We start from the raw sequence: 25,326 nt of genomic DNA on the forward strand, positions 1-25,326 counted from the left end.
AAAAAAAAACAATAACTTGTATTTCCAAGGCTAGGAATCGGGTACAACAAAAATTCATAACATGGCAAAAATCGAAAGAGAGGGGTTGTGGGTTATCAGAATTTGAATGTAGCAGCATTCCTTGAAATGTCATATACGCACTCCATGACAATGTCTTCTTCCGTTAGAATTTCATAAGAAGTTACAGTGACAGTCGGACGAACTCTGCACCAAATACAAAATGAACAAACATATCATGCTTGTCACATTCATTGTGTCCCTGAGAAGTATGAAAAGTTGGGTCCATGACAATAAAAAAAAAAACAGTTTCTAATTAAAAACAGAAGTAATATAAAAAATTTAAAATACTGTCACTGCCAATTACTACTGTTCATTTTCTGGAAAGGTTTTTAAATACGTCTTCAGGTGTAACATCTCAACCATATTCCATTTCCTATCATGAAAAAAGCTCAGCCCCGTGAGGAGCTCGACGTCCCTCACGCGTGCCACATGCAAATGGAGGAAATCTTCAATCCAGCGTTGGTCGGGGCTTTTCTGAAAAACACAAAATGCAAAAATGAAATCCTTTGGGGTGACGGTTTTCAAATCACAAGCAACAGTTTGAAAAGCAGAGATAGACCAATCGAAATGGGGCTCAGACACAGTCCAAGTTTAGATTGAAAACTAGTGAAACTCACAGACCACAGCACACCATCTATTGGAATGTATTCTGTAATGCCTTTAGTAATAAAAATCCATGCCATTCTTTATTACAACAGATGGTGCATCTGTTATATGCCATTTGGTATGGGATTCATAAAAGTAGCGCTAATGCTAATGATGTGCCGTTTGTTGGATAACAGAGATCCAACAGTGACTCATTTCCACCATTTTATATTAGATCAGCCTGCAGTTAGCTGGGGCGGGGGGGATGGGTGGTGGTCCAGTCATTTCCTGGAACCATTTACCTTCAAGCTGTCTGACTCTTCACAGTGAACTTGCTAGGTTCACCGGTGACATTTGCCTGGAGAATTTCTCACAGAAAATTTGCCATGCGGCCAGCTTAGGCCAACTGTTTTTTGGTCCCAGCACCCCATGATGTTTTGCCAGGTCAGTGCGACACCACAGAGCTGTAGCAGCCAATGCCAGGTGGGGTTGTCACTACCCGATCTGTGCTACCTGCTTGATTTATGTTACATATGTACAGAACATTCACACATACTTACTGTAACCATACTCCACCTCCAACTTTCCAGCAATGCCCGATCTGCGTGAATTACTTATGCCATACACATTACCCAATCGGGACTCCAGCCGGATTTGCACACTCATGCATTTTAATGAACTTGTAGTATTTTTATTTGAGATACAGTAATCCCTCCTCGATCGCGGGGGTTGCGTTCCAGAAAATCCGCGAAGTAGAAACCATATGTTTGTATGGTTATTTTTATATGTTTTAAACCCTTAGAAACTCTCCCACACCGTTTATAAATATTCTCTGCACAGTTATAGTAAACCCTTGTTTGTCGCGGTTAATCTGCTTCCACGAAGTAGGATTCTTTATTTGTAAATCTTTATTTATAAATATTTTCACAGTTAGAGCATAGAAAACCTGTTTACGACTTTCTAAATACATTTTTTTTAACATTATTAGAGCCCTCTAGACATGAAATAACATCCTTTAGTCAAAAGTTTAAACTGTACTCCATGACAAGACTGAGATGACAGTTCTTTCTCACAATTAAAAGAATGCAAACATATCTTCCTCTTCAAAGGTGCGCATCAGGAGCAGAGAATGTCAGAGAGAGAGAGAGAAAAGCAAACAATCAAAAATCAATACGTGCTGTTGGGCTTTTAAGTACATGAAGCACCGCAATAAAGCCGCCGAAGGGATTGAAGGGATCAATGTGAAGGTATTCTTTTCAGCATTTTTTAGAGGAGCATCCGTATCTTCTAAGCAAACAGCCCCTCTGCTCACACCCCCTCCGTCAGGCGCAGAGAAAAGCAAACAATCAATAATCAATACGGGCTGTTAGAGCTTTGAAATGTGCGAAGCACCGCGCAGGAAGCATATCGTAGAATATCATTGAGGAGTTTTATTTAATATGTAATACGTGCTCTGATTGGGTAGCTTCTCAGCCATCCGCCAATAGCGTCCCTTGTATGAAATCAACTGGGCAAACCAACTGAGGAAGCATGTGCCATAAATTTAAAAGACCCATTGTCTGCAGAAATCCGCGAACCAGCGAAAAATCCGTGATATACATTTAGATATGCTTACATTTAAAATCCTCGAAAGTCGAAACGCGATATAGCGAGGGATCACTGTACACAATAATGTCCATAACAAGATTATGAAACTAATTCATCAGTTGTTCTGCATAGACTCATTGCATGTTGCGTCTCCACTGCTGGACTGAGCATGTTATGCTCCTCATTATACAGCGCAGATTGGGTAGTGACAGGGACAGCAACCCAGAGTATACAATGCTGACCCCACCTTTGTCACAGGCTCATTTTAAACCATAGCAACAGGAGCTCGGGGACACAGAGAGGCTCTGAGTAGAATTTTAATCTCAGGGAGGTACGGTGGCACAATGGTTAGCATGGCTGCCTCACAGTTCAGGTCACCTCTTTCCTTTAGCTTTTCCATTATAACACACAATGGCAGTAGAAGTGGTGTCACATAAATAGAAAAAGGACTTACTGTACAAATTTCTTCATAGGTCTCTCTGTGTGGTAATATGAATGACACGACATCCAGAGAATCCTCACAAGTTTCCGGCAACTCAGATTCAGTCTTACAACTGGACACTATAACAAAATAGTGCGTCGGAGTTGCAATTCCGGGGATCCTAGGGGGCAAAAAAAAAAAAAAGACGACATTTATCAATTCTTCCAGCACAAAATTTGCTGAATCCACTGTAGGTCTTAGGCAAAAACCTGATGTGCACAAACTTAATTCTATACACACACATAAATGGTTCATTATGTGGCATTGAGGTTAGAGCGGATATCTCACTGCATATCCCAGACCTGTCCTGGTTAGCGTCTTGTACTTTAAATGCCAACCCAAAAGATGTGCGTGTGTGTTGGGTTGACTGGTATCTCTGTAATGCACTAGTCTCCCCAACGCTAGGGCTGCTGTGACTCCAGCTGTCCACGATAATGAAAATGTACAAATCAATCGTTTTCATCCACTTGTTTTTCACCCCAACGAAAAGTAGCAGGAGACCAATCTTTTGCCTGTGTTGTCGGGGTCATGCTCAGGCACACGCATGTTATTTCAAGAGGAAAAGTGACCAAGAGATGAACGGCAAAGCCCCCAGAGCAAAGTCAGACAGGCAAAGGTTAAAACCGTGACAACAAAATCAAAGCAAGAACACCAAGTTAGCCCCAAAGGTGACTCGGTGTTCTGGGTTATTTCGGTTAACCCCGAGTCAGAATTTGGACAGCATGTAATAATTCACTTTAGAGTCTTAAGTCCAGATAACTCTCTTGACAGTATTCTTCTGCCATTTAGTAGATAAATTATCATCTGCCAAAAAAAAAAAATTCTACGCATTTTGCCACTCTAAGGAAACTCATCAAAATTCATGAGTGGGGCGGAGCCTTCAACCAAAAGAGATGATGGCGTGTAAACGAGAAGTTGTGAAGCCAGCATTGGAACAGACTGAAACGGAGCCATTAGTCGAACCAAGTGATAGTGAGGACGATGCAAATTGGTCATCAGATGTTGACATAGAGAGTGAAACTGATGCATAGTGCAAAATAATTGCAATCAAGTCGAAGAACAAAACTGACATTCTACCCAGAGAGATAGAGCTTTGTTAGACTAAATGGCCTGTTCTTGTCTGGATTGTTCTAATATAAACTGCTCAAAAAAATTAAAGGAACACCTTGAAAACACATCAGATCTCAATGGGAAAAAGAAATCCTCCTGGATATCTATACTGATATAGACTGGGTAATGTGTTAGGAACGAAAGGATGCCACATCGTTTGATGGAAATGAAAATGATCGACCTACAGAGCCCTGAATTCAAAGACGCCCCAAAAATCAGAGTGAAAAAATGATGTGGCAGGCTAGTCCATTTTGCCCAAATTGAATTGCAGCAACTCCAAGTTGTACGCAGCACTTTGTATGGCCCCTGTGTTCTTCTATACATGCCTGACAACATCAGTGCATGCTTCTAATGAGATGACAGATGGTGTTGTGGGGGATCTCCTCCCAGATCTGGACCAGGGCATCACTGAGCTCCTGGACAGTCTGAGGTGCAACCTGATGGCATTGGATGGACCAAAACATTAATGTCCCAGAGGTGTTCTATTGGATTTAGGCCAGGAAAGTGTGGTGGCCAGTCAATGGTATCAATTCCTTCATCCTCCAGGAACTGCCTGCATACTCTCACCACATGAGGCCAGGAATTGTCGTGCACCAGGAGCCACTGTACCAGCATAGGGTCTGACAATGGGTCCAAGGATTTCATCCTGATACCTAATGGCAGCCAAGGTGCCTTTGTCAAGCCTGTAGCGGTCTGTGTGACCCTCCATGGATATGCCTCCCCAGACAATCATTAACCCACCACCAAACTGCTCATGCTGAATGATGTTACAGGCAGCATAATGTTCTCCATGGCTTCTCCAGACCCTTTCACTTCTGTCACGGGCTCAGGGTGAACCTGCTCTCATCTGTGAAAAGCACAGGACGCCAGTGGTGTATCTGCCAATTCTGGTATTCTATGGCGAATGCCAATCGAGCTGCATGCTGCTGGGCAGTGAGCTCAGGGCCCATTAGAGGACATGGGGCCCTTGGGTCACCCTCATGAAGTCTTTCTGGTTGTTTGGTCAGAGACATTCACACCAGTGGCCTGTTGGAGGTCATTTTGTAGGGCTCTGGCAGTGCTCATCCTGTTCCTCCTTGCCCAAAGGAGCAGATACTGGTCCTGCTGATGGGTTATGGACCTTCTATGGCCCTCTCCAGCTCTCCTAGAGTAACTGCTGGTCTCCTAGAATCTCCTCCATGCCCTTGAGACTGTGCAGGGAGACACAGCAAACCTTCTGGCAATGACACGTATTGATGTGCCATCCTGGAGAAGTTGGACTACCTGTGCCAGCTCTGTAGGGTCCAGGTATCGCCTCATGCGACCAGTAGTGACACTGACTGTAGCCAAATGCAAAACTAGTGAAGAAACAGTCAGAAAAGATGAGGAGGGAAAAATGTCAGTGGCCTCCACCTGTTAAACCATTCCTGTTTTGGGGGTCATCTCATTGTTGCCCCTCTAGTGCATCTGTTGTTAAGTTCGTTAACACCACAGCAGCTGAAACTGATTAACAACCCCCTCTGCTACTTAACTGACCAGATTAATATCCCAGAAGTTTCATTGACTTTATGCTATACTCTCATTAAAAAGTGTTCCTTTAATTTTTTTGAGCAGTGTATATAGTGAACAAAAGGAGTCTGAGTGGGTTGGTTGAATCACTCATTCATTGTGGGCCAGTCAACCTTTGAGTTGTGCCAGAGGAAAAACTGGAAATGTTCCTCCCATTGGGGAGAATAAAAAAAAAATTTGATGGAGGCACTGATAGGACAAACCCCACATACAGAGTTATTGGATGGTGGTTTAAAAATTAATAAAGAAAAAAAAAAGATATAAAATAGTTCCGTGTTCTAGTGGTATTGTGTCAAAATGAGACACCCATCCATCCATTCCGCTATATCCTAACTACAGGGTCACGGGGGTCTGCTGGAGCCGATCCCAGCCAACACTGGGCGCAAGGCAGGAAACAAACCCCGGACAGAGTGCCAGCCACCATAGGGCACGCGCGCACACACACACACACACACTAGGGACAATTTAGAATCGCCAGTTCACCTAACCTGCATGTCTTTGGACTGTCGGAGGAAACCCATGCAGACACGGGGAGAACATGCAAACTCCACGCAGGGGAAACGAGAAGCAAACCCAGGTTTCCTAACTGCGAGGCAGCAGCGCTACCCACTGCGCCACCGTACCACCCAAAATGAGACATTTATATGTATATTTAGTTGACTTTTCATATGATTTGTGAAGCAACTAACATCTATGCTTAGATCTTTTTACAGGATTTCGTAATGTTCTTATCTACACACTGTAAGAGTATACTATAAAAAAAAAATGTATGTGAGCAGGAAGAATGAGCAAGACGCTTACGTCTAAAATAGAGAAATGAAAGCACACACTTACGACTTCATATATTCAGAAGAGTCCACAAGTCCATCAAAGTTGTTGTCAAATGCTTGCCCGCTGATCACATTCACACCCTTTTTCCCTTTGGCGTAGCTGGGGAGGAAGATGTTGTGAAGATACAACCAAATGACTGGAATGAAAAGATGGGCAGAAAAGCACATTTGTTTAAAATGATTTTCAATGCAAACTTTGGAGTTTGGAGGGTTACAAGGAACAAAAAACTCATTATGGAAGCATCAGGTACATTAAGTGATGGAAGGAATAAGAATTTGGAGCACAGCTGAGGGGGGTCACACAATCTGTAAATTCCTAGTCTCTGTCGAATCCACGCTGGTCTACTCTCAAGCCCCCTCTGGTGGGTGCAACGGAGAATTCCTAGTGGATTCTAGGAGGGCGAGCTGCTCAGGCATTCTTATGTAGCACAGCAGTCCCAAATCTCCACTTCCATCAACGCCATGCCTTACAGCTGCTCTCAGGTTCTTCTGGTCAAAAAGGGATCTTTGGTTTTCACATAACAGATCTTCAGGAGTTGTGGCTAAGTAATTTACCTTGGCCTCATCTGTCCTGAGCACATTGGTCATTTGCCCAGGTGATCAATGTCAACTTTATTTATATAGCAAATTTAAAACAACATAGGAATGCTGTGTCCAAAGTGCTTTACAATTATAGAATAAAAGAAAACATACAAATAACACAAATAGAAATATATGAACATAAATATAATAAATAGAAGTAATGTTACATAATCACAATGAGGATGCCATCAATATTACTGAAGGTCACGGAAAGCAAGTGACTAGAAATGAGTCTTTAATCTCGTTGTGAATTGTCGATGACTCCTTTATGTGACGAGGTGAAGAGTTCCACAGACGAGGAGCAGCAGCTGCACAAGTCCTGTCTGTCCCCTTACTGTGACACTTGGTATGAGGGACAACAAGAGACAACTGACCAGAAGATCTAAGCACTCTAGATGGCTGGTGTAAAGCACACAATTCAGATAAATAAGCAGCAGCGAGCCCATGTAAAGATTTAAAAACTACCAGCAAGATTTTAAAATCAATTTGAAAACTGACAGGCAGCAGCCAGTGTACAGAAGCTAAGTTTGGAGAAACAGAATCAGACTTTCTTGCCCCAACCAGAAAGCAAGCGGCAGGATTCTGGACCAACTGTAACCTGCGGATCAGAGATTTGCTAATCCCAGAATACAGCGAGTTGCAGTAATCGAGGCGAGAGAAGATAAAAGCACGAGTAGCTTTCTCAAGATCCCTAGAAGATAAAAAAAGACTTGATCTTAACTAATAGATAAAGCTGGAAAAAGCAACTGTTGACTACTGAATGAACTTGTTTCTCAAAAGAGAGGTTACTGTCAAAGATAACACCAAGATTGAGAACTTGAGGTTTGCAAAAGACAGAAAAAGAGTCGATTTGGCTTTAGCTGATGGACCCGCTATAAGCGCCTCCATTTTATTTTGATTCAGATCAAGAAAATTATTAGCCATCCAGGATCTTAGTTCAGACAGACAGTTGTGCAGTTGATTCATTGCAGACGGGAATATAAACCCGAGTATCATCAGCATAGCAGTGAAAAGAAATGTTAAATTTCCTAAAAAATAGCTCCAATAGGGTGAAGGTATATAGAGAATAAGATAGGACTCAAAATGGATCCATGAGGAACACCACATTTAAGAGGACGAAAAAGAGGAATTTAAAGTCACTGAAAAGCGTCTACCAGTTAGATATGACCTGAACCAGTTAAGTGCTGCCCCTTTAAGCCCAACAAGATGTTCAAGCCACAACAGCAATATCTCATGGTCAATAGTGGTCATGGGAAAGCTAATGTTGACCTGATGCTCCTTCTGGTCTACTCCTGGCACACCTCCCATGCAGATCTAATTTGCACAGCCTTTCTCTCATGGTAGACTCCTGCACTTTTGACATCAACTGAGGGCAAGAGCTACCGGTAGGTTCCATGATAAAATGCTGGCCTTCATTATGGATTTCTTTCTCAAGCTGAACTTGCTGGCCTGGACAAGTTGGTAGCTCCTGTAATTCATCTACAATCCTTCGGGTAATGGAACGGGTGACTTTCAATGGTTTGAAGATCTTTCCTAAATTCCTTCCCAGAGTCACAAGCATCCCTGAACTTCTTTCCGGAAGACCCAGAGAGCTCCTTTGGTAACCAAACTAAATGTCCAAGGTTTTAAAGACGACAGGTTTTCCCCAAGATCTTCTCTAAAGACGTTCTAAACATCTGCACCCAATCCTAATTTGGCGTATTTGAATGATAGGGATACTTTATATAAAAGGTTGTGGATGGGGTGGGGAGGTTAAAAGTGGACACATTGAATGCCCCCCCGAGATTTCAGCATCATGATAACCCACCTAAATGTCGAACACGTTTTTCTTTTTTAACAAGCATTAACTGAACCCACTTTCTCAATTGCAAGATCAAATGGGGTCAAGAGAAAACCCACATGGAGACAGGGAGGAATGGGACCAGCAGCTGCTCCGATGACTGGGCCACCAGATTTTCTAACAATCACTTGAAATAATGAGATATTATCTGCCCCAAATGGAAACTCGGTGATGTTTCTTCAGAATTAATTCAGCAGCTAGAGAGAGAAATAATAAGTATGGTGCGGAAGTCTGGCAAGTGAGGGTGCGGAGCAGAGATTTCCTGTAATATTTTACTTTCAACACTGTGGATAAACTTCCATTGTGCACGGTCATTGCCGGGAAGTCTGCAGCAGATGTTGGACTTGGCAAAGCTCGCCTGTAATCGAGAAGCACATTATTACAGAAAGATGGAGTTACCTTTGAAATCGGGATACAGTGGCACCATGTTGCTACTTATGAGGGAATCTGGTCGGCTTTCAGCAAAGCTAAAATCTAAAAATTAAAAAAAAAAAAAAAATGACAAAAACGAAATTTCAATGCCAGACTGAATTAGGACAAAAATCACCAAAGCAGATAAAACAGAACAACTAATCTAATTTCAAAGCAGATCCAAAAACGCAGAAGTTTGTACACCACAAGGGATTTTTCGTTGTCACTGGAGGTGCCAACCACTAAACCGCATAAAAAAAAAAAAAATATGGACAGCCCATAACCTTATATGCTTTCTTAATTAATCTTTAAATGGACTGAATCCGACTATCGAGACATCTGCCAAGTTTGTTTTTTTTGTTGAGTTTCTAGTACTTCGCCTCTCACGCCACCACACAACTGGAAGTCACCCGTTGTTCTAGTACCAAATCTGATGTGACAACAACAAGCTGGACCTCCACTTTATAACATCAATCTGATCACAGAGCAGCCCGACTCCTTAAGCTTAATGCGTTCGGAAAGTCCCAAGAACCCTTCATTTTTTTGCACACTGTGTTATAGATTTAATCTGAAATCAGGGGTGTCGAACTCCGGTTCTGGGGGTGCCACAGTGGCTACGGGTTTTCATTCTAACCATCTTCTTCATTAGTGACCAGTTTTTGCTGCTAATTAACTTCTTTTGCATACGTTTTAATTAACTTGACTAACAACCCTTAGTCGTTTCTTTTTTCTTTAATTAGCAGCCAAACAATAATGAGACACAAACCAGACCGCTACATGACCAGCTCACCCGTGCCCATTACACAATATCTGAAATTAAAGAGAGGTGATGGTCTTGGTAAGGTTGACCTCTCAGGTCACCAAAACATTTTGACAGTGTTCTTCTTTGGGGCATGGGGGGTGGTGACCAAAAAAAAAACGTGAATGATCTCCCCTCGACTTTCTCGTATACTTGCATACGGGGATGGATATTTGAGGAGTAAACCGCAATACAAGGATTATATTTTTATTTTATGTACATTAAAGAACCAACAACAAATCAAATGAATAATACAGTATATTGAACAAATATTATAAGAGTTAAATAAAACCCTAGTATGTGTTTGGGTAAAGTACCACTTCCGGTTAGCGGTAATAGCCTAAAAGTTGATAGAAATCTATGTTTTGTACCTAACACTTGCAAAATTTGGTTGACCGAAGTGAAAGCGTACTCAAGTTATCGTGTTTACACACCCACACCCACCCATCCATCCACTATCCAAACCGTTATATCCTAACTACAGGGTCACGGGGAATGGTACTTTTGGACTCAGGGAAGTCTAAACACCGAGCTTCATCAAAATCTCGAAATCAAATTTTTGGACGATTCCAATACTTTCCCTATACTTTGTATCCGAGAAAGTCAGGGAGGTCTAAAACATTGAGATTCCTCAAAATCTCGAAATCAAATTTTTGGACGATTCCAATACTTTTCCTATACTTCATATACAAGAAAGTAAAAAAACAGAAAAATCAACAGTTTAGGAAACGTCTGCTGTGGCAGATCAGATCAACAACAAGCCGTAGAATCAGTTCAGAGGCCTGAATCCTTAAAAATAGGGCTATTAAAATGAAGGGAAGAGAGGTTCATCAGCAGTGAAAACTGCTCGTTGATTAGGAAAAGGGTTAGAATGATCCACCAGGCCCGGAGTTCGACACCCATGTCCTAAAATCTAACATCCATCATGAAAACGGGTTTTCAGAAAAGATTTGCACATTTATTTGAAAAGAGAAAAAAAAAAAATCTGGAATCTCGCATTCCTAAAAGTATTCAGACCGTTTGCTGTGGGTCAGGTACATCCCGTTTGTTTTAATTCCTCTTGAGAAGTATTGAGAACTTAATTGGAATCCACCTATGATTGACTAGATTGACTGGACTCCTATGAATAGTCCCTACTTTTTCAAATGCTTTCACCTGAAGATTATTATCCTCATTGTGGTTTGGTGGAGTCCAAGAGCCTTCAAAATGGCTTTGCATGTCCTCTGTAGACTGATGGGTATCAACAACTTTTTTTTTTTTTTGTTTGGAGTTGACCATCTGCCCTTCCAACAGGTCTTCCACCTGAATGTTTGGGCCTTGCCAGTACCTGGATGGGAAACAAACCAGGAAAGCTTGGGGTGTTGCTGGATGAGGCAGTAGTGAGGCCAGCAGGTGGATGCCCCCTCCTATGGTATGTGTGCAGAGAGGTCAGTAAGTGGATGCCCCCTCCTATGGTTTGCGTGTAGCGAGGTCAGCAGGTGGATGCCCCCTCCTATGGTACGTGTGTAGAGAGGTCAGTAAGTGGATACCCGCTCCTATGGTATGCGTGTAGAGAGGTCAGCAGGTGGATGCCCCCTCCTATAGTCTGTGTGTAGTGAGTTGAACAAGAGGATGCTCACTCCTATGGTCTGCTTGTGGATACTTTAATGGCACCAATTTTTACAGCAGTGTGCCCGTCCTTCAGAGAAGACATAAAACGGAGGCCCTGACTCTTTTTGGTCATAAAAGATTTCTGGGCATCTTTCAAAAGGAGTAGGGCGTTTCCCCGATGACCTTGTTAATTTGTCCACCATGACTTTGTCTTTTCTGGACACAATCATCTACAGTCTCAAATAAGCAATTTCTCTCATCCCTTCATCGCCTAATAACTAATGTGTGGTGATTATATTGGCACGTAAATAGCTGCTGTGGCACTGTCCAGGAGGATGCTGCACACTGGCAGTGGTCGAAGTGACTTCTTCTTAATTATGCCAACTTCTAGGTGTACCCAGAAAAGCACTATGTACATGTAATTTTGGTTATTTCCTTTGCTTGTGACGTTATATTAGATATTTTTGATGTTAACCTGAGTGAGGAGATAAGAGTCTACACCAGTGAGGATTAGGAGTGTGTGCCCTACGCTGAACTCAAATATCTGCCTTTATAGAGCAGACTTCACTTCAGGGCAATTTACTTTTTCACACGATTTTGGAAAACGCTCAATAAATGACATAAGGAAAAAAGTGGTATTGGATCACGTAGGTCACAGGTGTCCAACTCGGGTCCTGGGGGGCCGCAGTGGCTGCAGGCTTTCATTCTAACCATCTTCTTCATTAGTGACCAGTTTTGGCTGCCAATTAACTTCTTTTGCCTTCATTTTAATTAACTTGACTCAGGCCCCTTTTTCCTTAATTAGGAGCCAAACAATAATGAGGCAGGTGGCACGGTGGTGCAGTAGTAGCGCTGATGCCTCGCAGTAAGGAGACCTGGGTTCACTTCCGGGGTCCTGCCTGCGTGGAGTTTGCATGTTCTTCCCATGTCTGCGCGAGTTTCCACCGGGTCCTCCGGTTTCCTCCCACAGTCCAAAGACATGCAAGGTAGGTTCATTGGCAATCCTAAATTGTCCCTAGTGTGTGGTTGGTGTGTGGATGTGTGCCTGTGCCCTGCCCGGGATTTGTTTCTGCCTTGTGCTGGCTGGGATTGGCTGCTGCAGAACCCGACCCCGGGACCCTGTGTTAGGATACAGTGGGTTGGAAAATGACTGACTAACTGACTGAAAATGCGTTACTACAAATGTTAGTGATGTGCCATCTGTTGGAATGACAAACGCAACACAAATGTCTGCTCTATGCCATTTGGTACGGGATTTGTAAAACAAGTGTTAGCGTCTGCCCTCAGTTGGAATGAAAAATGCAGTACATTTTATTACAACAAAATGTTTGGGATGCACCATCTGTTGTATGGCAGAGACATTCCAACTGGACGGACAACCGGACACTCAAGGAGGACAGTCTTAACCTTCAATAATACGGATAAAATGTACAAACAAGGGTTGACTAAGCTGCTTATTACAGTAAGGACTGTGACGAAAACCCTTTGAACCATCGTTTTTAAAATGGACCGCAAATACATTTTCTGGTATGAAAAACATCAACCAATCTTGGATGATTCCGATTCTTAAAGATTCGTCTCGTTTGCTTAAAGCACGCAACATCAAAGCTTATAAACATATTTATTATTTTGTGGTCAAGCTTACCAGGAGGATGCAAAAATCCAGTGGTTATGTTGAGATTACGTCGATAGATTGCACATCCATGGTGGTATCCGTCAGATAACCGAGGGTCAAGCCGTACACAGTCTGAGCTTTGAGGAGAACTGGCACTGCTTCGGTGGGAAAGATCCTGGCAGGATATAAAGGACACTTTTGTAAATAAAAGACCACTCACTTAGGGGCATCAGGAGTGCCCTCTCCCACTTCATTTATTTGTTTGTTACATTCCGCATGTGTTTTATAGCAATGACTGAGAACATTTTTTAAATCAAGCTTTTCATGGGGAACGTAGATAAAAGTGTTGAAGATAAAATACACGCCAATGGTGACCAATCCTGTACAATGACAAGTGACATGAGCAGTGCCCGGGTTGGGGAATGGTTGCTTATGTCACAAAATTCACACATCAGTTATCCAGTCGTTTCTTCACAACATGCAACACACATGTAGTGTATTGCTAAAATACTGTTAAAATTACGCACCCAGTCACATGGGACCGAGTTTTTGAGTTGAAGCTCCGCCTCTCCCCTCAGTTTATTGGTCAAGAGTCCTTCAGCAGACCGGAGTCACAAATCAAAATCAACCTCACATTCAATTCTCCGTCTCCCTCCATTAATGACTGCTTGAACCTCGTGGCTTTCATGTGAAGTGTGGAGGTCCTCAAATAGGGACTCCCAAATATTCTAAATGCACAGAAAACTTTCCAGCATTCAAGCTTTTGAGCAATGCAAGGTTGGGTCTTTCATAATCACCATTTCACACGTAGTTTAGGCCTTATTGCTTGCTTCTTCGGTCCTTAAACGTACGCCTGAGAACTTTGGTTGATGTGGGTTTGTGACATCTTAGAAAAGAGGATTTGAAACCTTGAAGGAGATGCTGTGTGGATGAGATGGTTTGTCAAAAGGGGATTCAACTTGGAAAGTGGGGGCTTCTGGAAGGAAGCCGGGAGCAACAACACACAAAAGCGGGGAACTCAGACCTGAAGCCATCTACTGGAAGTTGGATCTCGGTCAGATATAAAAGTGAGATGCGTCTCAGGAGGTGAACCCTTTGTTTTGTATTCTTCCTGGTAGAACCAAACATTTTATATTTGTGGCAGCTTGGTGTGGATTTGCTCTGGCTATCATCATCCTCTCCCGGACTGTGACGACTTTACTGCAGACTGAGATCTTCTGCTGAAACAGGTTAATAATTGTGAGGTCATTGAGCGCCCTTTCATTTGGGAATGTAATTGCTGTTTGGGGTGCTTGTGTCATAATGCGATTTGTTTCCTTGCGCACTTATCAATACATTTGCAGATATCACTAAAAATGGCCAAATTATGGTCCAAGGATTTTTGGTGAGTGGTTCAACAAATGAAGCTCAGTAGTGTTGGTCACCGAGCCCCAAACAGTTTTTAATTTATAATAAAATATCTGCGCCTTGAGAGACAGCAGCATTCCAATTGGGCAGTTACTTTAGGTCTAGTCAAATTCTGGGGAAGCAATACAAAATAAAAGTAAAAATATTTAGGATTTTGTGTTTAAACTCATGTGGGATTCTACCCAACGGGATGACACGCGGAAGAGCGTCCCAAAGCAATCGCAGTCTCTCAGCTCTGTAGCAGTTCGCCCTATAAGTGCATCCAAAAAGATCGCAGACATGCTATAAGCGCCTGCCGTCGATGGGTGATACAAGGAACATTATAAAGATCCCGCTGTTGCCATTTCAAGCTGAATAAAGCTGATGTTGTTAAAGTACTGAGACTCAGCTTCGTGTTTTGGGGTGCAAGATGGGAACTCGCACTTCACAGCACACACGTGCGCGCGCACACACTCACACAGTCACAATGCTGTAGTAAACAGTATACGCTCGTACGGATGTTGACTATATGAGTGAGGCACTCAGACGGAGAATAGGAGACGATTGCCCTCAAGAGAAGAGAGAGAAAGAGAGAGAGGCGAGCGAGCGAGCTAAGGAGAGAGAGAGAGAGAGAGAGAGAGAGAGAGAGAGAGAGAGACACGATGAGCGAGTGAGATAAGGAGAGAGAGAGAGAGAGAACCACCATCAGCTCAGTTGTGATCACATGACGATCAGCAGACAAAGTGTATCCATGCTACTTGTATTGCAAGACATCGCTCGTTTATCAAGTCAGAATTTATTTAAAAATTTAGCTCGTCTTGCAAAACAGTCGTAAACCGAGGTTCCACTGTAATGGCGAAAGAAATGATTTGCCTTTCACTAGTTGTTGTTTTATTAATGGCCAGCAGATGTCACTATAGTGTTACTTCTTGCTGGATTTTGTCAGAGTACAATTAGTGACTATTGGAGGTTTTGTTTTTTGTTCTTTATTTCGCCTTATACGACTTCTCGTATTAGGAAATTGTTCGTTTTCGCATACCCCTTGGGGTCAGAGTGCAGGGTCAGCCATTGTACAGCGCCCCTGGCTCAAGGGCCCAGCAGAGTAGGATCTCTTTTGGCAGTGACGGGGATTCGAACCGGAAACCTTCGGGATACCAGCGCAGATCCTTAGCCTCAGAGCCACCACTCCGCCCAAAGTTTGCTTCAACCTCTAAGTATAATAATAAAAATAAAATGCATTAAAATTTATATAGCGCCTTTTCCATGCTCAGTCATGAAGTTTATACAAATATATAAAGAATTTATTATTTATTTATTTATTTTTTTTACTATTTGTCACAACATGAGGTGTGTGTCGGGGAAAAGTTTATATAAAACAAACAAACAAAAAAAATACAAATAAAAATAAAAACAGCAATTAGCCTCGGGTGGGGAGGAAGTGTGCAGGTGTGTCAGAGTAGTGGAGCAGCTGTGGAGTGTAAATGGTGTTTGTGACGCATTCAAGTAGAGACGCGCACTGTCTGGCCGATTTCCTTCTTGGCACTCCATGGCACACAACTAAGCTCCTGTGCCCGGCACTATTCCAGAAGGGTGGCCGAGCAGCAAGGGGAGGAGAGAGCCTGGAGGAGGAAAGCCCGCTTTAAGACAGGTCTGGTGGTGTAAGCAAGCGCTGGGGAGGGAGCAAAGGTAATGGGACCCCCGTGAGGTGTCTACGCTGAGCTTTGGAGTTAAGAGTGAGGACTTGGATGGACCTCCTGAGATCCGGATGGCACAATACGGTATTCAGGGTGACTGGGGGCTGACGAAGTGCATCTTGGCCCAAAGCCGAAGAGTGCAAGCAGGATGGTGACGACTGCAGCAGTTGGCATCACCTCCAGTTGAACAGACCCACTGGGGTGAGCTGGAGAGCGCGATACAATTATCTGAAGAGACTAACTTGAGACCTTGAAGCATTCATTTATTGATGGTTTAAACCTGCACAACTTCACAGCCTCCTTTCTATGGACTATTTAATGACTGCTTTCCTGTAGTGTGCTTTTTGATTTTGTTTCAACGAACATGCATGGTGCACTCTGACTTTTCAAAACTGTTGGTGGTCTTTCGCTTGCTGCTGGGACTATCTTGGTTACAAACTGGGTTAAATGGGGGGTATGTCACCCGGACATTGACCCCTGACACTATTATTGGCGAAAAATGTCATTTAATGACCAACAGATGTGACTGAAATGGGGTACTCGACTCTAGTGCTGGAGGTCTTTAGGCTTTCACTTGAATTAGGACCCAGTTATTTACTAATAAAGCATTTTTTTTTTACTTGGCCTTAGTTTTAAGTTTCTTTCTACAGCTCAGAACCCTTAATTGTCCACCTTAGTTTTAAACTGCTGTACTAAAGGTTTTAATTGTTGTCTGCCATCCTAACCCGCAATCAGTTAATGATGAGGGGGAAATGACAAAAGAACCAGCAGCTCTCCAGCTGGTATGCTTCCATTTACACCAATGTGTACGTACATCATAACGTGTCCGGGTTAAAACGATGCTTTGAAATAAGTGAGAGGGAAGGACCACCAAAACAAAACGGATAATGCTTTCGGACGATCTACATGATCATCTGGATCTAGGCTGCCTAGGGTGAGACCTGTTTGAGCTCCAGACCAGGGGGATTGTATTATGATGAACAGGCCTACAAATCCACCATATCAATAATTCATAATGGAGTGGGGGAAAAAAAAAAAACCTCATTTATTTCAAAGCATTGTATTTGAATTTTTAAACTCCAATATGAATTATTGATATGGTGGATTTGGGCCTGGTCTGGAGCTCAAACAGGTCTCACCCCAGGCAGCCTAGCACCAGATAATCATGTTGTAAATTTTGCATTGTCTGAAAGCATTATCCATTTGTTGTGGTGATCCTTCCCTCTCATTTATTTCAAAGTAATAGTAAGGACCATGGGCAGCATGGTGGTGCAGTGGGTAGCGCTGCTGCCTCACAGTTAGGAGACCGGGGTTCGCTTCCCGGGTCCTCCCTGCGTGGAGTTTGCATGTTCTCCCTGTGTCTGCGTGGGTTTCCTCCCACAGTCCAAAGACATGCAGGTTAGGTGCATTAGCGATCCTATATTGTCCCCAGTGTGTGTGCTTGGTGAGTGGGTGTGTGTGCCCTGGGGTTTGTTTCCTGCCTTGCTAACCTGTGTTGGCTGGGATTGGCTCCAGTAGACCCCCCGTGACTGTAGTTAGGATATAGCGGGTTGGATAATGGATGGATGTAAGGACCATAAAACATATGGATAATGTTCTCAGACAACGAAAAATTTACAATGTGATAAAGATGTGTCTTGGTAGAAGGAAAGGACTAACCAGCCATATCATTAAATGGCAAGTTTCCTCATCTGCTAGGCCGGACTTCTAATTTTGAAGCTAGTTGGAAGGAAAACCTGCATCTACTGTGAACCTCCAGGACTGTAACCGAGTACCCGTGGAATATAATGGTCCTTATCATCGATTCTCAGACATGGTGCAGGACCCTCTCGTTATCCAGTCTTATGACTTAATGCGATAGACACTTGGAGTTGGCCATTTTAACACAGAAACAGAGCCTCAATGTTAAAGCCAAGGAAGCTAAAACCTTAACTCTATTTTGGGCCTGCGCAGGTCAAAGCCTACTTTTTAAAGTTAACATTTTTTTGAACAGTAGAGCATCTCTCTATTATAAAAAAAAATATCCTGGAGAGAAACAGTAGGGCGACGAGACATGATCTTCACGTTAAGATCACGGAAGACACTTAAGATTCGCAGGACTAAAGAGATTGGCCACAGAGCGTCTCGCAGGGACCTTAAACATGAGACTCAGTGCCAAGAGAATGACCCAGGGATCTCAGAGCATATAAAGCATACAAGGACAATACGTTATAAATGAAACGTAGACGACTAAACGAAGAAGAAAGCAGTGTGTGGAAAAGAGACTCAATAGCGTTGGAGAGACAAAAAAGAAAAAGAATAATCTAGGTGCAAATTCAGAAAATAAGGAAAATAATTATCAGCCCAGAACAAGTGGAATTGGGGGAAAAAAAGCAGGTGGGCGCTATACACATGCAGAGCAGGTTAGAGATTATAAAAGCAGTGGAATGTGAAAGGCTCAAAAAAAAAAAAAAAAAATGAAAAAAGCGCGATAAACATGTGGAGAAAGTTTAAAGAATATGAAAGCAGGAAAATTAGAAAGTATAAAAAACAGAACGTAAAGATCGCAGGAGCGCAAACAAACTGAAATTATTACTCGAAAAAGGGAAAATAATCACCACGGACCAGGGGGTTATTTTCCGTATGTCGCTTAAATCATCCGAGATCAGATGCCTCATCTTGGATGAGTTAATGCCAGTGAAACTCATCCGGGATAATTCGGTTTTTCAAACGCAGCGGTGTAGTAGATTAGTCGAGCTGGATCTAATCATCCAAGATGAATGCGTGCGCACGCGCCGAGTGAAAAGCCCATATAAATATTGAGTCTAGAAAACATGATCAGCAAGTCTTTTATAGGCTGCAACAAAATGAAAGAGCGGGTGCATTTTTTTTTCCCCCACACAAGCTGTGCGTGTTACTCAAAGGGATTTCAAGATTTAATATGCACAAGGGGTAACATTGCAAAAGCAGCCCAAACCAGAAAAGAGAGCTGGCAAAAAGTGGCCGACAGATTGCATTGAACTTACTGAAAGCAGAGTTTCATTTCCTATGTGTCAGATTAATTATTATTTAATGTCATAATTCCAGATCAAAACGTGAGCACAAGGAGAACATGTGAACAGGTTAAAGTGAAGTACAAGAATATACTTCAAACTGGTAAATATTGGTATATAACTATTTAAAGAATTGTTGACATAAAGAATCATATATAATATAAAAAATATTAATTTTAAAGCTAATAAGAAGAAAGCAGACAAGCAAAAAGCAGGTGGAGGTCCACGCGGTCCAGACCAAACCCCTGCAGAAGAGTTGGCTCTCCAGCAAAATGCCCATCGCCCAGTTTCTGAGGGCATTCCAGGGGTAAGCTACTCCTCAGAACCAGTGGCAGGATGCAGTGGTCACTTCTTTTCAGGTTAAGGATGGTCAATGCATATATTTGTCCTCAATGTGTGCCATAGGTATGTTCCATATAGTCCTCTTTTTTTATTGGGTCAGTTGCAGGGAATGTCATATCCCCAGAAGCTGTGACTGACCAACGAGACATTGACGGAGGTCAAATATCTGATGAAGACACTGTGTCTGATTATTCATTAGGAGGAGAGGTACACTTTCCAAGTAATGTTTGGTCAAATTCCACTCTGATCAGTCCCATGTGCCCCGATCACATTTGGAAATCCTGGGTATGGAGAATGTTAGGCTGATTCTGAGATTCTTTACGGAGCTGTGGGTGTTTTTGCCTGCGTATTACCTACCTGCAATGGCATCAAACGCCTCTTTTATTGTCTGCACACGCAGGTGTCCAGTAAACACTATGAAAAACCGATATTCAGAACCAAACAGACTTTATGAATTGCCTGGCAAACTGCACTTTTAGATAGATTTTCCGCATCGCCTACAGTATATAAAAAAAATGCCACTTGCAAAAAACCTCAAAGCAATGCCTGCTGTCTGTGTGGTTGTGAGAGCCCGACTTCGCCTAGTTTGACTTCAGATATAAGGTGCTGATAAATCTTTGAGGTACAATATTCCCCCTCGGCTAAAGCGCTATCTTTCGAAAATAATTTCCTCCGGGAGCAATAAAGGATCTTGCCGATCACGCAAAACCCTCTCTGTATGAAATTTGCACACCGATATCAATTGGTCACTCATTCATGAACGGCGAAGCCATGACTAAATGAATTCCATGCACGGACACCGATTAGGTGTGTGAGCTAATCCTTGTTTACACAGAACAGACCTGCTCCGAGCAGGTTTGAGGATTTGGATCTGCTGCTACGGCAAATACATCCAGCAAGAGTTTTGAAAAGCCGACAGATCCAGGATCATGTCAAATCATCAACAGTTACATGCGGCTAAACGAGTAATCCACGTACGAAAAATACCCCCCAGGTGTCATTGAAAAAGAAGCAGGATAAAGCGAGGTCAGAAATAAAAGACAAAGAGTAGAAAAGAAAGTAAAACGTCATAAAGAGTTTAAAAAACAAGGGGGCCACACACATGCAGAGCAGGTTAGAGAAAATGAAAACAGTGGAATTCGAAAGACTCGCAGAAACACACGCAGAGCGAGACACAGAATATGAAAGAAGAAAACAACGACAGTGTCAAAAAAAGAAAGTAAAGATCACATTAGCGCAAAGAGAGAGAAATTATTACTCAGAGAAATAACAAAAAGGTGAATAAAGATCGAATATACGGACACAGGTGATATGTCAGAAGTACGTAAACATTGTAAGGATTTGTAGTTTAAGTCAGAGAATTTCATAAACAGAGTTTAATCTCACATGCATTTATTGGTTACGTTGCAAAAAAAAAAAATGATTAACTGCTGATGATGAAGATCGTTTTGTCTGTGCTGAAATTCCAAAACAGAGAAACCTGTCCTGAACTGTGGCACAAAGTCATTAAGCACACGTCTCACGGAGCTCATTTTAAAGATTCAGAACGTTGGGACTCCAAAGATTCTAAATATTGTTTTTTACAGAAGTTCTGAAATAAAAGTTAAACTAATGAAATTCAAAGAAAAAAAAAAAAAATCTTAAAAGTGTGTTTCCGGAAAACTAAAAAAAAAAACACGGGAGTTGGCGAGTGAAGCCCCCTCGTTTGTAACAAGAACAGGCCATTTAGTTCACCAATGTGGGGTTGGGCTGCCTGTGGTGGGGCCTGTTTATGAGATCCAGACCGTGTGGATTATATCATGAACAGTAATCCAAATCAGGTAATAATTTATATTTGAGTTCAAAAAACACCTTAATAATCTGAGGGGAGATTAAAAAAATGAGGATGGCACTAATTAAATGAAACGTATGAGGACTTACTTTGGGTTGAATGGTATAGCTACTCCACAGAGGTGTTCTGTACGTCGTGCTGTAGCCTGTCACATAGTCCCTCTGATACAATAAGCAGTACGATTCAGACACAAGATGTCTTGGTCTTCCGTACGGCATGTTGCTCTTGTTGGTTGCTGCCACTGTAAAAGAGTACAAAGTTCATTAAAAAGCTCAATTCAAAAGATAAAAAGCAGCTTTGTGGCTAAAAATGCATAAATAGAGTTCTCTTGTCACACAAAGGAAAAAATGAATGTAAAGTTTGCATTTTCCTGAATTCTATATTTTGTGGTATTTTCAAAGCTCAAACGTTTTAAGCCTTTCATTTTCTGTACCTGCTGATGCAGGGGCCGGTGAAAAATCTCAACATAGCTGGGCACAAGCTCATGGCAGGACACCTTCACTCCCCTATGGGGGTCCATTTACAGAGGATACTAACCCTAACAGGAACATCTTTGGGATTTGGGAGGATGGCAGGAGTACGGGAGACACGGCCAACATGTTTCAAGCTCCACTTCAGGATTTGAATCGAGATGTCTGGAGTGACGAAGCAGAAGCTCTAATCACTGTGCCACCATTCCAATAAGTTCCACGTATCATCCAATATTAAAATCTGATACACTTAGGTGGCAGGTTGGAGGTGGCGGTGGGCTCTCTTTTACAGAAACATTTGCTATCTTGAGATGTTTTCTTAAAATGATTTTGCTTTGCAATAATTTCCCACAACCACAGACATCTTTATTAGTAGCGCAATCTCCATTTATTTTGCACTGGGCACAACAGAGCTGGAGGGTCTTCTGCAGAGAGTGGCTACGAGTCTGTTAAATGCCAATTGGAAAGTCCAAACACAAACCAGGGATCCTAGCAGCGGGTACAACTCTTGCAGTTCAGATGCATTCCTGAAGGGGGCTAAAATCTTGCGTCAATGTGAGGAAGCGATGAAGAGGTCTTCAGAAGGGAGGACGGGCACCTACTGTTCAGCACAGATACGGCCCGCCTTTAGGCTCCCGTCATTGTTTCCCCATTAGAGCAGACTGCGGTAAGACATACAGAAAATCGGCAGAGCAACTAGTTGTTTTATACAAGAACCGGTCGTTCATTTGCAAGACAAGCCGATAACTTTTGAGGCTTTTGAAGTACATGGTACCAACGTTATGACTAGATGGTTGAATTGTAGAGGAAATACAGGAACGGGTACATTTTACAAAACTAATTTAAATGAAATTGATTAGAGAAGGTGTAAGTGAAACTGTTGCTCTAACCCAGTGGTCTGAAACTCCGGTCCTGGAGGGCCACAGTGGCTGCAGGTTTTCAGTCTCACCCTTTTCTTAATTTGTGACCGGTTTTTGCTGCAGTTGGTGACCCCTGGTCTAAGAGACCTTTAGTTGCCTTTTTGTAGACTCCAAGTGGAATTTCATGTGCCAGCTGGCCAGTTTATATTAAAGACCAGCTCAGTGGTACGTTGTGGTGTTTGTCCTACTGGTATTGCACGGGTGAGGAGCGGTGCCAGGTGTCCTCCAGACGTGGCACTTAGACTTGAGGACGGGCAGTTAGTTAAATCTTAGCTTCATCAGAGCAGAGAATCTTGTTTCTCATCAATCTAAGACAAGGGATCCCCAACTTTGGTCCTCGGGGGCTGCAGGTTTTCATTCTCACCCTTTTCTTAATCAGTGACCTGTTTTTGCTGCCAATTAACTCTGCCTTTCATTTTCATTGACTTATTCCTTAAGATTTGTTCCCCTGAATTTCTTCGTTTCTTTCCTTAAACAGAAATGAAATGTGAAGTGAGGGAGCCAACGGAGGACCAACTAAGTCAGGGCCTCAAAACTCCAAGCAATTTCACTCCAACCAGTCGCTTAATGAGGCGCCGATTCTCGCTCTTCCATGGCTTGTTGCTGCTCTCATTGTGCAATGGCAGACATTTCCGAAATTGTCGATTTTCTCTTTTCTGTTCAAACATTTTGAGGACCTGAGCAGATCAGCACTCCTGAGACCGTCATCTTTCTTTATTTTCAGATATTGTATGATGGACACCAGTAGTTTTGGCTCATTTTGTATCTCATTATTGTTTGGCAGCGAATTAAGGAAAAAAACAATTAAGGGGCCTGAGTCCTCAAAAGCAAGTCAATTCAAAAGAAATTAGCAGCAAAAATACACACACACACACACACCAGGGAGGACATGCAAACTCCATTTTGGGAGCACCAGGGACGTGAACTTTGGCCTCCTCATTGTGAGGCAGCAGTGCTCCCACTTATCGCCAGTAGGGCCCTGGTAGGGCCACCCAAGGCAAACTGGTCCTAGGTGAGGGATGAGACAAAGAGCGGTTCAAAAACCTCCAATGAAGAATAAAAACTGTGGACGACGTTTTCCCTTGCCCGGACGCGGGTCACCGGGGCCCCCCTCTGGAGCCAGGCCTGGAGGTGGGGCTCATGGCGGCGCCTGGTGGCGGGCCTGCACCCATGGGGCTCGGCGGGCACAGCCCAAGAGGTAACGTGGGTCCTCCTCCCATGGGCTCACCACCTATGGGAGGGGCCAAGGAGGTTGGGTGCAGTGTGAGTTGGGTGGTGGCCGGAGGAGGGGACCTTGGCGGTCTGATCCTTGGCTACAGAAACTGGTTCTTGGGGCGTGGAATGTCACCTCTCTGAAGGGAAGGAGCCTGAGCTAGTGCGCGAGGTGAGAGGTTCGGCTAGATATAGTCGGACTCACCTCGACGCACAGCTTGGACTCTGGAACCAATCTCCTTGAGAGGGGCTGGACTCTCTACCACTCTGGAGTTGCCCCCGGTGAGAGGCCCGAGCAGGTGTGGGCATACTTATTGCCCCCACTGGAGCCTGTGCATTGGGGTTTACCCGGTGGGCGAGAGGGTGGCCTCCCTCCGCCGGGGTGGGGAAGGGTCCTGACTGTTGTTTGTGCGTATGCCAACAGCAGTTTGGAGTATCCACCCTTTTGGAGTCTCTGGAGGGTTGCTAGAGGGCATACCTTCTGGGGATTCCCTCGTTTTGCTGGGAGACTTCAATGCTCACGTGGGCAATGACAGTGAGACCTGGAAGGGCGTGATTGGGAGGAATGGCCCCCCCGATCTGAACCCGAGCGGTGTTTTGTTATTGGACTTCTGTGCTCGTCACGGATTGTCCATAACGAACACCATGTTCAAGCATAAGGGTGTTCATATGTGCACTTGGCACCAGGACACCCTAGGCCTCAGGTCGATGATCGACTTTGTGGTCGTGTGGACTTGCGCCATATGTCTTGGACACTCGGGTGAAGAGAGGGGCGGAGCTGTCAACTGATCACCACCTGGTGGTGAGTTGGCTTCGATGGTGGGGGAAGATGCCGGTCAGACCTGGTAGGCCCAAACGTGTTGTGAGGGTCTGCTGGGAGCGGCTGGCAGAGTCCCCTGTCAGAAGTAGCTTCAACTCCCACCTCCGGCAGAACTTCAACCACGTCCCGAGGGAGGTGGGGAACATTGAGTCCAATGGGCCATGTTCCGTGCCTCTATTGTTGAGGCGGCTGACGGAGCTGTGGCCGCAAGGTGGTCGGTGCCTGTCGTGGCGGCAATCCCGAACCCGTTGGTGGACACCGGTGAGGGATGCCGTCAAGCTGAAGAAGGAGTCCTATAGGACTTTTTGTCCTGTGGGTCTCTGGAGGCAGCTGATAGGTACCGCAGGCCAAGCGAACGGCTTCGTTGTTGCTGAGGCAAAACTCGGGCATGGGAGGAGTTTGGAGAGGCCATGGAGAACGACTTTGGACGGCTTCGAGGAGATTCTGGTCCACCGTCCGGCGTCTCAGGAGGGAAGCAGTGCAGTGTCAACACCGTATATGGTGGGGATGGTGCGCTGCTGACCTCACTTCGGGCGTTGTGGGTCGGTGGGAGGAGTACTTCAAGACCTCCTCAATCCCAC

At 43.6% G+C, this 25,326-nt stretch overlaps 1 protein-coding gene across 1 annotated transcript in view; it reads right to left on the reverse strand.

The window, feature by feature from the left end:
* The window catches only part of LOC120516230 (ectonucleotide pyrophosphatase/phosphodiesterase family member 1-like), a 123,440-nt gene continuing 98,114 nt past the window's right edge, over positions 1-25,326 (reverse strand). Inside the window, exons 19-24 of the mRNA XM_039737735.1 lie at positions 21,413-21,564; positions 13,069-13,213; positions 9,023-9,097; positions 6,206-6,338; positions 2,687-2,834; positions 1-534 (exon numbers count right to left, since the gene is read on the reverse strand). Coding sequence (XP_039593669.1) covers positions 364-534; positions 2,687-2,834; positions 6,206-6,338; positions 9,023-9,097; positions 13,069-13,213; positions 21,413-21,564 — 824 coding nt within the window. The 3' untranslated portion in view covers positions 1-363. The remainder of the gene's footprint in view (positions 535-2,686; positions 2,835-6,205; positions 6,339-9,022; positions 9,098-13,068; positions 13,214-21,412; positions 21,565-25,326) is intronic.

Source organism: Polypterus senegalus, chromosome 16 (genome assembly GCF_016835505.1).
Source record: "Polypterus senegalus isolate Bchr_013 chromosome 16, ASM1683550v1, whole genome shotgun sequence".
NCBI classification, from domain to species: domain Eukaryota; kingdom Metazoa; phylum Chordata; class Cladistia; order Polypteriformes; family Polypteridae; genus Polypterus; species Polypterus senegalus.